The sequence below is a fragment of the Lichenostomus cassidix genome, chromosome 1Ab (genome assembly GCF_008360975.1).
Source record: "Lichenostomus cassidix isolate B80296 chromosome 1Ab, HeHo_3.0, whole genome shotgun sequence".
NCBI classification, from domain to species: domain Eukaryota; kingdom Metazoa; phylum Chordata; class Aves; order Passeriformes; family Meliphagidae; genus Lichenostomus; species Lichenostomus cassidix.
In genome coordinates, this window is record NC_139481.1 from 2,023,802 (window position 1) to 2,039,873 (window position 16,072).

The 16,072-nt window shown below is 48.3% G+C and overlaps 1 protein-coding gene across 2 annotated transcripts in view; it reads left to right on the plus strand.

Moving 5' to 3' along the window:
* Positions 1–16,072, plus strand: part of CACNA2D4 (calcium voltage-gated channel auxiliary subunit alpha2delta 4) — a 107,581-nt gene that overhangs the window by 82,920 nt on the left and 8,589 nt on the right. Inside the window, exons 28-36 of one of the 2 annotated variants that reach the window (XM_085049359.1) lie at positions 4,001–4,062; positions 5,165–5,179; positions 7,594–7,638; positions 8,565–8,627; positions 11,892–11,962; positions 12,818–12,893; positions 14,128–14,180; positions 15,150–15,205; positions 15,885–15,905. In XM_085049359.1, coding sequence (XP_084905485.1) covers positions 4,001–4,062; positions 5,165–5,179; positions 7,594–7,638; positions 8,565–8,627; positions 11,892–11,962; positions 12,818–12,893; positions 14,128–14,180; positions 15,150–15,205; positions 15,885–15,905 — 462 coding nt within the window. The remainder of the gene's footprint in view (positions 1–4,000; positions 4,063–5,164; positions 5,180–7,593; positions 7,639–8,564; positions 8,628–11,891; positions 11,963–12,817; positions 12,894–14,127; positions 14,181–15,149; positions 15,206–15,884; positions 15,906–16,072) is intronic. The other variant, XM_085049360.1, reaches the window with a different exon arrangement.

The window sequence follows — 16,072 nt, forward strand, 5'->3', positions numbered from 1 at the left end:
CCCCGCCAGGCAGGCAGGATCTGCTCCCAAACACCCAGAGGAAGGAGCTCGGGAGGTTTGCATTCCTCTCAGTGCATCCTGGAGAAAGGGCAGTTGCTGTCAGTCCCTCTCTCTCCCTCATCCCGCCCTTGCTGCCATCCCTCTCGGGGTGCCAGCAGCCGAGGGGCTAGAGGAGGGGTGAGGGGATGCCAGGGCGGGAGGAGCTCCCCACAGCCCCTCAGGAGGTAGATTGGTCAGGCACAGGTTACAAGAGAAGGCACCGAGCTGAACAGTTCCTCCCCTCCCTCCATCTCCCCCCTGCTATGGCTGATGACAATAAACTCAGAGAGAAAGGCATCAGGATGAGAAGGGACTAGCCCTGGCTTTTGTATAGGAGTGAGGCGAGCAGCTGCAGTGGAGGGGAGGCAGCAGGGGAGAACCTGGGGAGAAAGCAGGGGATGACCTGGCAGAAAGGCATCCTCTCTCCACCAGACCTCCAGAGACGGCAGTGGGGAAGTAATGTGTCCAACAGAGAGACTTAACTGAGGTGCCCACGGTGGGCAGCACAGCTGTGTCTGTTTCCTTAGGGATTCAGGGAAAACTTGAGGGGTGCTGTTAGTTGGGACGAGGGGAATGGGTGAAAGAGAGGAGTGTTTGCATCCACAGTTAGTTCCCCAGAATTTTGTGTGCAGCAGTGTGCTGAGCCATAGGTCTGGTGCGTGTGTCAGGTGTGGTAACATCCATGCAGTGACAGAGGCATTCCCTGCCTTCCCTGACACACTGCTGGTACAGGGGTGCAGTAAGCAGCCAAATCCAGCCCACTGCCTCTGTTGGGATTGCCTCTGTGCTTTCCCATAGGCTCCTGTATCCTTCCCCCCCAAAATCAGACCCCTGTCTTGCCTTCCTCCATCTTAATGATGGAGCTCACATTTGCAGGAATTATTCCTACTGATGTACTTAAACTGCCCCTTCTTTCAGGTCCAGTATCATAAACAGGCTGTTTTGAGCCTTCTGTTCATGTTAATTTGTCTGGAAGTTATTTTTTTTAAGTAAAATTTTTAGAGGACTCAAAAAATTTCAAGTTACTGACTCGAGAAGGAAAATATGAATATTTCAGAAATAGGGAATGGAAAATGCAAATGGGTAGTATGGGCATGACTGCTCTGCTGTTCTGGTACCTTACATTTCAGTTACAGATTTTATTTAGCCGTTGGTCCAGCTGCCATGAAAACAGGTTGTGTATGGCAAGGTAAATCTTGATAAGCACTCTGCAGGATGCAATCTTGAGACTCTTTGTTATGCCTTCTTGTTGTGCAGTAGGCCCAAGAATTAAATCTTGGGGAAAGCTCCTTATTAGAACAACATATGGATAATCAAAGAGAAAAAGCTAGAGACTGCAGACAGAAAGAGAGGCAAGCAGAGGATGAGCTAATGAAGCAGGCATGCTCAACAGAGGGAAGAACAGGTGGAGGGGAAGGCTCTTCTCTCCACGGTGAGCAGCAGTGCACAGCTCCAGAGAAAGCCCACTGCAGCCATGAGTTTGCAGGCAGGGTGGGAAGCTGCTCTGCCTGCCAGTGGGAAGTCACACAGCTTTGGGTAGCATGTCAGCACGGTGAAGTGATGTCTGTCTGTGCAAAGTGTTCAGCACCGCCTGTCCCCCTGTTTTATTGCATTGCTGGGAGGCTGCAGTTGCTCAGGCTGTTTGCATATGAGTGGGAATACATGAGCCATGGTCTCTCTGGAGATGCTGCAGCGGCCTCTCATCATTTCATGGACCTCAGCTCTTCCTTCTGATGCAGTATACCCTTTGCCACCCGAGCAAAAAGGCTCATTAACAATCAGTTATACTTTGGAACAAGCACAGAGGAGTTTATTTGTTTTTTCCCTCTCACTTGAGCTATAGCATAATCCTTATGTCACACTGAATCACTGCTTTCCTCCTTTCTCCTTGACCTCACCAACAGTATGAAGATGCCCAGATGACTATTTGATACTAGCAGTGGGGGCATTGATTGTGGCCTGCTTCTCCTCAGCTCCCCTGTCTTACTCAGGTCACCCTAATATGTGGAAGTTCCTCACAGTTCTTGCCAGTAGCTGTCACTTTCTGTCCCCGCCACTGGCCACCAGTGCAACCCCCCTAGGTTTTCTTCTTCGTCATATTGCAGGCAACTCTGTCCAGGCTGGATATGTGCTACTTACGCCTCCTGGGCAGAATTCAGATTTACAGCCAGGGGCTAAGATCTCTGAAGAACAATTTGAGGCCAAATGTTCCCACTGGCAAAAACATGAGCCACTGAGTTAGTCTGCGTTGCAAGGTTAGATATGTAAGTATTGACTCCTCTTCAAGTCTCATGAAAACTATATCTCCTGGATAATGCTCAGTCCCATTGATGTGATCTGCTGTGATAAGGGGAATGACTCTTCCTTGAGATAGTTTGGAAGGATGAATTTATTTAAAGCTACGTACCAAATTGGGTGCGTGGGCCTCATGGGACTCAGCAGCAACAGCACCGCTTGCCTTCTGTCACGGAGTGCCGGTTTGTCAGCAGGGGCACCAAGCCAAGCCATGCCTGCCATAGCCTCGCTGAAGCTGAGGAATCTTCGCCCAGGCCAGACTCAGCCCTGTCCTTCTTCCTTTGTTTGCATGCTTTGTCTTGTCTGGTTTGTGCTCTGCGAGGCTAGAGCAATGCAGCTCTACAGAATCGTTCCTTTCCCCCACAGACAGGCAGTCAGATTCAGTTTACAACAGGGAGAGCTGGGTGAGAAATGTGCCTCTGATACATGGGATTTGTGAGATGTACCAGCACTAGGAATGTGACAAGGACACTGGTTTAAAAGGCAGAGCTGATGCCAGGTGCAAGGGTCTCTGTATATGCGGCAAGAAAATATTCCATTGCATACTCCAGTTTTAATTCATACCCATATGAATTAGAGCATCAGATCATACTGTTAGCCTAAAAGCACCCACACTGCATGATTCAGATTTAAAGGATCTGTTCCCCCCTTTGAAGCTCCTTCTAATTCGGAGGAAATATGTAGAAACAGCAACAGTTCATCCGCCTGATATTGGTGGTTGTAAAAAAAGGCTCCAAATCTCCCTCCTTGTATTTCTTTTTCTCCCTCACTAGCACTTTATATTCTATTTCAAGGTCCTGCTTGAGGCTCTAATTCCTCCAGAGCTCTTGGATTCAACTAGTTGACACACTGCCCAGTTGTTCCCCATCACCATGCCAGGCTATGCATGACTACACTGGTTATTGTGTGTGCCTGTAGGCAGCCCACCCAGGGACAGCCAGGTTGTCCTGTCAGGGAGATCCTGCACCATTCCTTCTCCTGTGGAGCTAGGCCTCACCTCAGGCACATGATGCTGGGAATAGAAGAGAAATTAACCAAGAAATTAGGACATACTTCATTAAGAAACACACACACAAGAGTTCTGCTTAGCCCACCATGCACTAGGCTGGGACCAGGTAACAAATCACTATTCATAATCGACACTTTCTGTCAAGTAGCATTCATAATTCTGTGCTTTTGTAATGGATTAGGAAAAATCTAAATCTCTGTGGTTCCCCCTTGAGACAGGTGAGTTTTCAAATTAATCCCTTCCACTGACCTACTTTATTTCTGATTGATGCTGCATGATATAGGAGTTGAGGCTGGGGCGATCACAAACATCCATTCTGGCCAGGCAAATCTGGAAAAGACAAAGGTGAAAACTCATGCTATGCTGGGAGGCTTTGAAGACTTTTTTCTTTTTTTAATAATTTGTTTGTAGCTTCGTAGTGTTTAGTGTCAGGGAAATCTCAGTACCTCAGTACAGTCAGAGTCCCCTTTTCCTCTGCCTTAAAACTCTGACTCTCACTTAGCAGTCTGACTCAGTGCTTCTCATTCACACTTGGAAGCAGGTTGCAATTGCAATTTCCATCCTGTCACCTTGGGCTAATATTTACTCATCTTTTCCTAACTTGTATTTGTCTTTTGTGTTCCTCTTTTGATCCTCCCCTCTTTTTGTTTCCCATAGCGGTCGGTGTGCAAATTAAGCTGGATTTGCTCCAACGCAAGTTTTGGATGGCCATGCAACAGGTAGGAGCATCAGCAATCATGCAGAGTGACAATTCAATGCTCTTTGTCAGCAAGGTCAATCCTATGTTACATCACATATATGGCATTTTAATGAGGGCTTCAGTGAAATTCATAATAAGAGATTTATGAAGTAGATTAGTTTGAAGTCACACATTTCTGTAATCCTTTGACGGCACTAATGCCGTGTGAGCCGTGAGTCTGCTCTGCAGATGCTGGGGTGACAGTGTCAGCATCCTGGCCTGGCGTTAGCTCTGCTGCATATGACACATTTAATTGTGGAAATATGCTTGTGCTCATTCAGCCTTTCAGAAACCTCATGGAAATCTGCAATTTTGGGCACACAGAAAAAAATCTACTGCCTTTTCTTATCATCTTGATAATGATAACAAAATGCTACCAGCTTGCCAAAATAAAAATTATTCGCTCCAGGGATAAGCTTTTGGCATTGTCCTAATTTTAGACATTCTTGCTGGACTGAGAGAAGTGGAATAATTAAAACAACTCCCCTGTTCTGAGAAGCAGGAAAATTGAAACACATTTCCCTTACCATCCAGGGGCTTTCTCCCCAGGCTTTGCTTTCAGGGAGGTCTGCTGGAGGGGTGAGAGTGACAGGACTGTAGCAGCACACAGCAGAATTGGCTCTCTGCTGTCAGGAGAGGGAAGTGTCACCAGACGGGGATGACAGAGAAGCTAGGAGGGCAGGAAGCTGCTCTGTGGTGGCAGGAGTATCCCCCCAGGTGGGAGATCACATAAACCTGACCTGAGCTAAAACGATTTCTGCAAAGCACATGAGCACATCCTGAAACAGCAACAGAGAGCTTCATTTTAAAAAACCTGCTGAGGGCCATACCCAGACAGTTCTCACACAAACAAGCCCTCATGGGTGTTAGGTGAAGCTGGGAAGCCTTATTAAAGCAGGTGAAGGAGGCCTGTGTGCCAAGTGCCTGCAAACCATGGCCGTGGTGGTGCTGGTATGAAAAAAGGCTCCATGTGGTTTCCCAGGATGTGACTGGCTGAGAAATGACTAACAGATTTTGTTTGCTCTCTCTCCCCTGCTTCACTGATGCTGTGCTGCCCTGGATGTCCACGCTGTGCCTCCCAGCCCAATGACAGTGATGTAAGTAGACAAAAGCTGGGGACAGGGAGGCATCCTGGCGTGCCTCGCTGCAGCTTGGCTTCGTAATTGTGTCGTTTGTGTGCCAGCACATTATAGGCACTGTCCCTTGTCTGTAGTCACTGGAGAGGGTCCAAAACCTGTCACGGCCTGTGTTTGTCTTCACAGTAATTAAGTGTCTTTGGCAAAGCTCAAAGTGCTCTGGGTCACAGAGACCTGACCAAAGCAGGAGGATGCTGTGAGGTGGGCTGGTCTCTCAGGAGGGAGCTGTGCCCATGAAGCAGCAGATGTGGACTCAGCAAGCAGGGAGCACAGACTCAGTTCTGTCCCCACTCAGGGGCTCCCTGCAAGCTGCTGGTGCTCTCAAACCACTCAGCACTGTGGTGCTGCTGCTCTATGGCCAGCCCAGCACCAGGCACTGCTGGAACTTCTCCAGCTCTGGAAGTGCAATGAGACTCAATCCTCACACTGCTGAGGAAGATGTGTGAGACATGAGCCTTTCTTGTGGAAAACCGCTGTGTTTCACCTTGGTTTCTGTTCTGATATCTGAACCCTGGGCTCTGTATTTGTTATCCCCCAAGCCCATAACAGTGGTTTGTTGTGACCATGTTTCTCTGCTGACCAAAGGAAGGAACCTGCCAGGGTGAAGTGCAAGGCCACCTCTAGGAATACATCCAGGGGAACAAAACAACCACGTGTGGCTTTGTGGTGAGGCAGGGGTGAGACGGTGCTTGCAGCTGTGGATAAAGGGATTTTTTTAAACCATCATCCCTAGAGTCTCAAAAAGCCAGCTGGATTCAGAGTGTGAACACGTGATAGTGCAGAGCCGTGGGACTTGAAACAAACTCTGGCATCTCTAAACCTCCTCTGAAGTTGAGCAGAGGGACAGAAAACTGGTTTTGTTCTGCAAAACTCAAGAGGAGAAGCAAATTCTAACTGAAAGTTGCAGTCTTGTTGTGGTCTGGAATGGCCAATTTACTTCTCGTTACTGAGAATCACACAGAAAGGGGGTTGGATGTTATGTCTAAGGGTTTTGAGAAAATAGTGGGTAGCTAGCTGACAGCAGACAGGCTATGTGCTATGCCAGTGTCCTTCCCTGACCCCAGAAAACCTCTGGCAGGAAGGGGACTCCATGCACAGAAATGGCAACACCGTGTCAGCTTTCTTCTCTCTGCTACTGAAGAAAATAAAATTAAAAAATAACACAAAGAGACAGACACATGCAGCCACGGCAAACTCTGAACAATTATGAAATCAATAAGCACCTGAAGGGCTTTGTTATTCACCACTTAACCCCTAGTGTCCCCACCTAGTTCAGTGTTGTGAAACACATGTCAAGTCCAGCACGCAGAAATTCTAAATGAAAGAAGTGGATGGTGCCTTGGGCTACGTGAGCACCATTCACATCCTATTTTATCATTAGCTGTCTGGAGAATAAAGAAACCAACAGCAACAACAACAAAAAAATCCCTGCCTGAAAAGAACCCTGATCTAAAATACCATGCTATGTGTTCAGTCCAGGTACTAACAGATGCTGAAATGCATGCTGGTTTCTCCCTGGTGCATAATAACCTTTGCTTTTGCCCTTTCTTTACAAGTGCCACCTCTGCTTGGAGTGCACAGGTCCTGCTGGAAGCACAGCAGGGAGACAGGTGCAGGATCTGAGCCCTCAGGAAAGGGGATGTTGCTGATAAAGGCAGGGAGTTGGAGTGGCTGACATGGGGCACAATACCTGTGCATGCTGTCAAGCTTGTCCTGGTGGAAATGCCAGCTGAGTTGCAGAGCTTTCTGGGGTACTGTTATGGAAACCTTTAGCTCAGCAGTCCCAAGGGGGAGACAGTAAGATGAGCTCATGCCATGTGTTGAGAGATGCACTGAGTGCAGGTTGAGCTCTGGGTGTGGGGAGCCCCAGGCTAGAGACTGTGAACTGTCACTGACCCTTTGCACAGCAAGGGCCACCGTGGGGACATGTGGGACAGCCAGGTGTCCAGCCACCTGGAGACACAGCAGGAGCAGATGTCTCATCAGGATGACCCCAGACAATCACAGGCAGAGATTGTGAGGGTATAAAAGCCCGGTTTCTTTTGTGCAGGGTCGCTCTTCAGAGGCACCAGCTTGAGCTGCTTCTGTCTTACTGCACAGTGAATAAATTGCTTTAAGATTCTGGGTGTCTGAAACTGTGCTGTGGGAAACATGGAGTTGAACCAGTAAGGAAACCTGTCTGGCTGTGTGAGTGTGGGCTGTGTGGGAGTCAGGAGGGGACCTGTGGGGTCACTGGATCTGCTGCTGCAGAGGGGCCTCAGTCCCAGCAGGGAAAGCCACTGATGGAGGGGGTGTGACTGCCAGAGTGGCTCCTGCATGGTCAGACTGAGCAGTTTCCTTAGCACCATGGTTAATTTTGTGCATTCCTTCTCCAGTGCAGTGCCTTGGACGGTGCCTGTCCACTCAGCTGTCAGGATGACGTAAGTTGCCTCAATTTCTTCTCTGTACCTGTGATGGGTATGATTGACTCTCTGCTCTGTGGAGATCTCTGTCTCCCCAAAAAAAGGTATTGCCTGTTGTCTCCTCACAAGAGATTGCACAGCTGAGGCAATTTGTCTCATACTAATGAGACTAATGAGACAAACCTGCAGTTTAGGTCCCCCTCAGCTGGGCCAGGGCAGAGACATTGGGATTTCAGCCAGTGACTCCAAGGGAAGTCCATCTCCTCTGTCTCTCTGGCATCCCAGATCTTCCAAAGAAAGTGGCTGTCAGCATGATAATGCATGCTGGACACCTCTCTTTGTGTTTATGCCACTGCTTCAGCCTTGGTGTCGGGAATACTTGGGACAGGAGCTCCTCTGCCCTGAAAAGTAAGATCACCAGAGATTTTTTTGTTGTATGTTCGTGTAGGATTTTCTCTGCTTCCTAGTTTTTCCCTGCAGGACCTAAGGGTTTTTGTCTAAGCTCTGTGCCTCTATTTCCTGCTTTGCAAAATAAAACTAATATAAGCACTGATACTCAGTGGTGGGGAGAGGGTTATTTAATGAGTGGTTCTAAAATTCTGAAATCTGAAAATGAAAAGCATTAACTAGCATATTATTAAAGAAAAGACATCTCCAAATATCACGTCTCTTCCTGAAGGGTGCCTTGCCTTAAGTGTGGCTCACAGCCTGCAAGGCCTGCACAGAGCCCTGGCAAGAGACAATCTGTCACAGCTCATGAGCTAAATACCTCAAAATGGAGTCAGAGAGGGAAAAGAATTGTGTAAAACTCATGGTAGCCAAGCTGTGGGGCTTTGCATGGAAATGCTGAGGCTGTTGCCATCATCACAAACCCACACTGCTCCATCCTAAACACAAACAGGGAAAAAGCCATCTTTAATACTGCTTCTCTTTCATCTCTGCAGATTGTGAATTGCTTCCTCATTGACAACAACGGCTTTATCCTTGTTTCCAAAATACCTGAAGAGGTAAGAGAGCATAAGAGAAGGAGGAGAGTGGGGTTTGCTTGTTCCTAAATAACCCACCAGGGCTGGTTAAAACAAATGAAGTTCAATTGTGTAATAAGGGTGGCTGTGGTGTAATTAAATTCAACTGCGCAGTGAGGGGGAAGCCTCCCAGCAGAGTGACAGCACATCCTAGGTGAGGAAGGAGTTTGCAGTGATAAGGGAGGAACTAGTCAAAATATCATTTTATCAGAAGGAAGGAGATTAAACTCCTTTCCCTTGGCACAGATGCTATTGAAAGATGATCTGAGTCCCAGAAGGCAGGCATGCCCTGGGAAGGGAAGGGAGCAGCACTCTTGAGTGCTTCTAAAGTCAAAGCAGGTGTTCTTCAGGAAGGAAACTGAGGGGATGGTAAGAGCAAAATGCTAAAGGCAAAAATGAAAACCTCCTTCCCTGGGTGACCACACTGGAAATCAGAGCAGCTTCCCACAGGAGCAGGGTGAGCTGGAAATCAGAGCAGCTTCCCACAGGAGCAGCATGGCTCAGGCTCTGCTCTCCTCTGCCCTTGGGATGGGGGATTGGCTCTAATAACCTCTGGATGCAGGCAGCAGGAAGCTTAGTGGCAGTCAGAAAACACCATGGAAAAGGGACTCAGGATTTTAATGAGTGACGAGTTGGAAGCTCCCTGCAGGATTACTTGGGGAAGAACGGGTAATCTCTTAATTCGAGCTAATCTCCCCATCCAGTCTCATCCCAGAGGGAGCAAAGAGTTAAAACGCAGAGCCAGGAGAAGGGAGTGACTGAGGACCAGGTGCTCCAGGGCTGGGGAGAAGGGAAAGGAAGTGGCAGAGTCAGGCTGTGCTGCAGGGAGGGCTGCTTTGTTTTCTGCCATGTTTGCAGCCGTGGCCCCACAACCACCCCTGAGATTTGAGCTGCCTCTCACTGCCAGTCAGAGGCACAGCTGTGCATCACAGGTCTTGAGTTCCCTCCCTCCGCCTGCTGCATCCAGATGTTCCCTTGCTCACTAAACCTCTTTTTCTTGGATTGCTGCCTTCTCCCTCAGGCATTTTGCAGAGTATGTCTGCAGGCTCTGCCCAGGTGGGACTCCAGGGTGCAGGGAGGCAGCTAAAAGGCCAAGATGCCACCAGAGCTGGGCAGAGCTTGTGGAGAAGTAGGAGCTGGCTCTGTTTAAGCCACATGAGGAGGCAGGCTGCCTGCCTGCCCAAAGCCTGGGCAATTTGGCAGATCCTGTTTGTCTACAGCTTTTGAGTGTACAGAAAGTGTAAATTACTCAATAAGCCAGCAAATCATGGATGCATGTCTGTCTGTGAGCAGTGATGTAGCTTTTGAGTCACATGTGTGCTCTGGGGTCATCATCTTCCTTGTGCATAGCCTGCACATGTGCTTGTACACTCAGCTGCAGCGGGTGTGACACAGCATGTGTCACATGGCATGTCAGAGCAATGCCTCTGAAATGGCAAAGGCCTCTGGAAATTTGCCCAGAGATGGGAGCTGGGAGAAACATAGCAGAGGGATGACTAGGGAAGCAGCAGTCACTGGAGGAAGCAGGATGTAATGAGAGCTGCTTTGCAGAATGTTGGTTCAGTACAGGACCACACTGATTTCTGCCAAGTGATGCTTTTCTGTGTTTCTGTCTGCACAGGGGTACCTAGAACAGCAGCAAGCTATGTATGTCTGGTTTGGTGTTAGAGGCCAGTTTGCTGATGCCTCTCTTGAACATACTCCCTCTAGGCCATACTCTCACTTGCACTAACAGCTCCTCATTCTTAAACCTATATAAATGATGTGCTACATGGAGAACTTTGGTCAGACATCAGCATCTCTTGACAGAATGGACCTCATTTAGAGCTGTGACCCCTCCCCTTGCCCCACTGTCTGCAGCTTGCACTGTGTTAAATCCCACTGCTCTGGCTCCTGCTGGGTTTGCAGACTGGTATTAAATGGAAGCAGCTGGCCTCTTCACCACCCTAATCAGATTGAAAGAGCGAGGGAGGTGAAAAAAGTTAGTGCTTGCTCTGGCACATTGACTGTCTGAGATGATTACAGCCTAAAAGCTCGAAGGGGAGTTGATGTTATGTATCAGTTTATACAGTGAAATGACTTTTAAAGCCTTTTGGGAAGAGGCTCATAGCCATGTAACACTACTGTTAGATGATTACCATGTGATCTTAGGTAAATCTGCCTAAGGGTTTGGGCTTTTTTTGTGAAAATGTCCCACTCAAATAAATGAAGTCATCTGCCATCTGCTAATATGTGCTAAATGACTGCTAGCCTATCAGTGGAGAAGCAAAACATCCCAGAGTGTGTGAATGCTTCCATAACACATGGGAGCTATTTACTCTGTCAGGACCCATGAGCCAGGAAAACAGAGGACAGCTCATATCTGCACTTCGATTATTTACAAACATTTCACTTACTTGCCTTTGAACAAGCAGTGGACTTGACAGGTTTGAAGCATTTTTTACAATAGGTTTGTTGTGGTTTAGTAATCAGGAAGGCCAGAATTGCTTGTTTGAGGAAATCTTTAAAGCAGCAGTTAGGAGATTTGGGATTTGGAGCTGTGTTTGAGATTATTAACTCCAAGGTGTAAATGGGACCAGAGGGCCACAAGCTCCACCTTCAGTTCAGGCGTGCAGGCAGGACAGGGAGGTTGTTGCCCCCCAAATGCAACTTAGTTCTGGCTTTACCAGGGCATAGGATGTAAGCTACAGGGATGGATGGGTTTGTGTCGTGTTGTTTGGGTCACTGCCTGCTCAGAACCTGCACAGCAGTGACTTGTAAAATTGCGTTTGCTACCTAAATAAATCTGTATGTCACACTCTGCATGCTGGGCCAGTTCACCTCGGGCAGCAGCAGAGCAGAGGTTTCCAAAGCCTCTGTGACCATGGGTAGCAGAGAGGCTCAAATGGAAGACTCAGGCATTCAGATGCAGAGAACATGGATTCCCGAAAACCCACAGGAGAGTCCAGGCTTCCGGTGATTCAACGTGCAGCTTGAGAGTCTGCCTGTTTCTGTCACAAGCTGCTGGGACTTATGTGGGCTAAATCATTCCCAAGCGTGGTAGGAATGGTGCAGGATGCCCAGCTGGTGATGGGGGAAGTCCTCCCTCAAGCTTTCCAGCCAGGCAAAGGACAAAGCTCAGCATTACCTCTTTAAAAAAACCCTCACTGTGTACAGCAGAACTCCTGACAAACTAGATCGGCTGGAGCCATCGAGCATTTGGAAAATTTACAGTTTATTCTGTTTTTCCATTTTTTGTGCTTGCAGACTGGAAAATTTTTTGGTGCAGTGGATGGCTCAGTGATGACCCAGCTGCTAAACATGGGCATGTTCAGGCGGTAAGTGGGGGATCTCCACACTGTACTGCTTGTTCTTTGCTGGTGTGTGGGTCAGAGCATATTGGTCCCTCCAAGAAGCACTTGAGCAGGGAAAATGCACATGCTGATGCTGCATGTGACTCTGATTTAGACACAAGAGCTCCTGTAGCTACCTGCCCCCTCTGCTGACTCGCTCAGCCATTGTCACCACACACACTGTTTCTCCTCATCTCTTTTCTTCCACCTGCTGCAAAACACAGAGACCATAACTTCCAATCTCTGTGTATCCAGAGAGCAGCTGCTTCTCTGTCTTTTCCAGGGCAGAATGTTATAGGAAACATTTCTTGGCATTTAGGGTACAGAAGTGCTTCAGTTCCTCCTCCCACTTGGAAAGACTTTTGTGGAGTGGTTGTCTGAGAGCCCCACAGATGAACCATTGCAGCTGGCTGACCACATTTCTCCCTCTTTTAAAAATACCTCTGTTCGTCTCACTCCACTCCCCCAGCCAATGTCAAAAGGTTTTGCTTGTAAAATCGGTTGGTTTCAGAGTTTCGGTAGCTTGAAAACAGGAACTAGGGGGACCTGAGGTAGTTACAATTGTAATTCCTCTGCTTCACAGCCTGCTTTACTCACTGTCTGAAATTAGGGACATATTTCCTCCTGTACTGACCCAGTTACATTAATCCAGAGCCTGTATTTCTTGCTCTGCAAGATCCAGCACTGGCCAAACCGCAAAGACATATAAGCAGGTGACTGCTTTAGTTAATACAGGAAACAATTCATACATGACATTTCTGAGAAACAGCTGACGTGTCTGTCCCGTGGGTGGCTGCACTGCTTGCTTTTGACTGCTTGTTCATTTTGTTTTGCTTGCAGAGTGACCATGTATGATTACCAAGCAATGTGCAAGGTCCCTTACCACCACCACAGCGGCGCCAGGCCCCTGCTCAGCGTATGTATCTGTCCACTGCAGCCCTCCCTGGGCTGGCCTTCCTCCTACAGGGCATCTCCAACATTCCCCAAAACACCTGAGTAGGTGTTTGCTTTTGGGTGTTAGCAATGTCCAAACTCAGCTCAGGCAGGTTCCTGAAGCAGTGGTGGACACTGATGGTGGTTTCCAATATGGGTCTCTATTGCCATAGAAGATCTCACTGAAAATTGCCAGGACAGGAGCTAGACTGTGGCAGGCTTCTCCTAAAAGCCAAGGAATCAGCAGCTGAAATGAACAGGGATGATTTTACAGGGCATGGTTTGACTCAGCAGCTCAAGAAGGAGAGTTGCACTGTCAAGGAACAGTGGATCTGGGGAAGGATGAGGGGGCCTGGGGCAAGAGAGAGAGAATGCTGGTAGCCCAAGGAGCAAACTAATAGAGTGAAGGATTTTACGAGTTCCCAAATGCAACCTCTCTTCAGGCTGATACAAACTCATAGTCTAATCCCACTCCAGCTTCCTAACCTTGCCTCAAACAGGCAGTATAAACATAAGTTAGCAGTATTGGAACATTATCCTGTATCCTGTGACTAGTGCATCTGTTTTGGGTTTGAGGACACGGGCTTGATTATGAGAGGGGGAGATGAAAATTAGATGTGGTTACCATGAAGAAAAGAAGCAGCAGTATCCTCTGCAGATGAATTGTCCCTGGGATAATGCTGGATTTCCAATTTGTAGCTGAAAAGCAAGAAGATGATAGAAGTCATGCCATCTTGAGGAAAAGCTGGATGAAAGCACAGTTAAGCATAATCAATCAATGGCAGATAATACTAAATCCTGGGCAATGCTGTCACTTGTCCCAGAAACACCACTTGCTCTCAGAACACAAAAGCATCCTAAACTGGTGGTGTCCCATTTAGCTGTGTTTCTCTCCTGCTCTGAGCTCTGAAGGTCATCCACGCTGGAGAGAAATCATCAAGCAATTACATCTTGAAAGTCCTTTATACATTCCTGATAAACTCCCTGACCCTGATGGGGAGGGGGTGAGCAGATATTATTAGTAGCAAGGCAGCTCTGCTGGCTTTTGATGTATTTTGACCATTTTCCAGTGATGCCCAGACCTTGAATTTCCAGTCTGTCTTCAAGAGCTCTGATCAGTGGAGGGACTTGGTCTAAAATGTGGGGTCCTGCATAACAATTATATATTCTCTGACCAGGTCCTTATGGTACTAATAATTTCTTCTTTTGTTTTCCAGCCAATATATGCCTTTGTAGCTGCAGTGAAGTGGCTGATAAGTGATTTCCTCATGTGAGTACCAAAAGATGGGGGTGTTTGGGAGGCTGAGACCAAAAGGGGGGAGAGCTGGGAAAGCTGCAAGTGGAAGCCCCTGCTGAGGGCATTGCTGTCAGCCTTTTCTGACATTCAGCTCTGCACTTTGCTCCTGGGAGACAGAAAGCTATTACTATTCCCATTTTGAGAGGCAGAGGCCCTGAGTGGGTCTGGGATTTACCTGAAGTCACTCAGTACAAAGTGCCTGAGTCAGAAGTAGGACTTGGGTCTCCTGGGGCTCTGTGCAGATCCTTGATGCCGAGTCCTCTTGCCTGTCTCCTGTGCCCGTGATGAGCGAATGCACAAATTCCTTTCACAGGGGGAGAAGGCTGAAGGAAGCAAGCCAAGCAGCTCAGGTCTGAGTGCCAGGCAGGGGAGGAGAGAGGGAACACACTCCTCTGGGTTTGGGTTCACCTCAAACTTCTGGGGTGAATCAGAGTTCAAGCTCAAATTAGGATGAAAGCACCACTGCTCAGCTTGCTGTGTGTGCAGAAGGGGACATGTGGAAAAGGTCCAGCTCTGAGGGCTTTAGCCTATTGGTACAGAATAATTCAGTGTAGTTACCTCCAAGTAGCCAGAGAATGGGCTTTTGATGGCCATCATGCCTGCTCCTCAGGTGGGTCCTACAGTGGGTAAATCCCCTCCCAGCCTCAGGGGCTGCTGTACTCATGCCTTCCTTCACAGGTGAGGCCCTCACACAGAATTCACTTCAGGAAAGAGCCCATTCAGATCTTCCACAGTACAGATTCCACAATACAGCTACATAATAGCATGTGGAGAGGGGAAAAAAACTTAAAAAAAAAAAATTAAAAAATCAGACTTGCACTGCCAGAAATTTGTAGTAAACATTTTAGAACTGATACTCACTGGGCGACAGGGCCATCTCCCTGACACCTGCATCCTTCCAGCCTGCTGAAAAAGCATCCTCTGTTCTTGCTCTTTTGACAGCTTCCTTTTGGAGTTTAACATGAGTAGCTTCTGGCACTCAGACAACTTGGCAGATGGTGAGTACACAAGAGTCCAGCCGCCCCATAGCACGTGAGTGGTGCAGCCACTGGTGACAGAAGAAGCTGTACGGGGAAGCCTGGCCTTGTGCAAGGAGCCTGCCATCTGCCCCACACCTCTGCCTCCCTGGTGTGCAATCCAGCTTCCAGATCCCACCATCTCCCCCCATTCCCACCCCCATTTCAGGCTGTCTCAGCACCAGGGTGGTCAGGGTGAGGTGTGAGCTGCTCGGAGCACACCTTGCTTCCCTCAGGGTGATTTGCTGAGGAGAAGGGAGACACTTGCCCTGGGTGCTGTGTAATGCACATCAGGAGAACAGGAGTGGCCCCTTGCAGAAATTGGTGAGAAGCAGTCAGGTGCAGTGCTCATGGCAGGGCAGGAGAGACTGCTCTTTCTAGAGAACAGGCCAATGTGGCATTCCTGCAGGGAGCTGCTGTGGATGATCTGTGCCTGCAGTCTGGTTTAGTCTTAGCTTGAGGAGATGTGAGAAAAAAGGGAGGGGTGTTCTCACTGCTGTCCTGCTCATCACCATTTCCTTTTGTGCTTCCTTCATCTCTTTCCCACATCACCTCCATGACTGCTGTGTGCACATTCATCTCTCCATGTCGCTGCCATCTTGTGAAACTGTCATGTGTCTCCATCATCACTGTGGGTCTGTGTGTCATGGGACTCCTCCAGCCAAGGCTGTCTTCCATCACTGTAAGTAGAACCACTTAACAGTGAAAAAAGGGGAGTTAACTAGAAATTCCAGGGTAGAAAATACTTTTTTCCACCTTCTGTACAGTGGGGAACTTGCAGAAAGCTGTGACAGGGCCAAGGCAGTGCCTGGCCCTATTTCCCTGGTCTGCAAAGAGATGCTGTTGCTC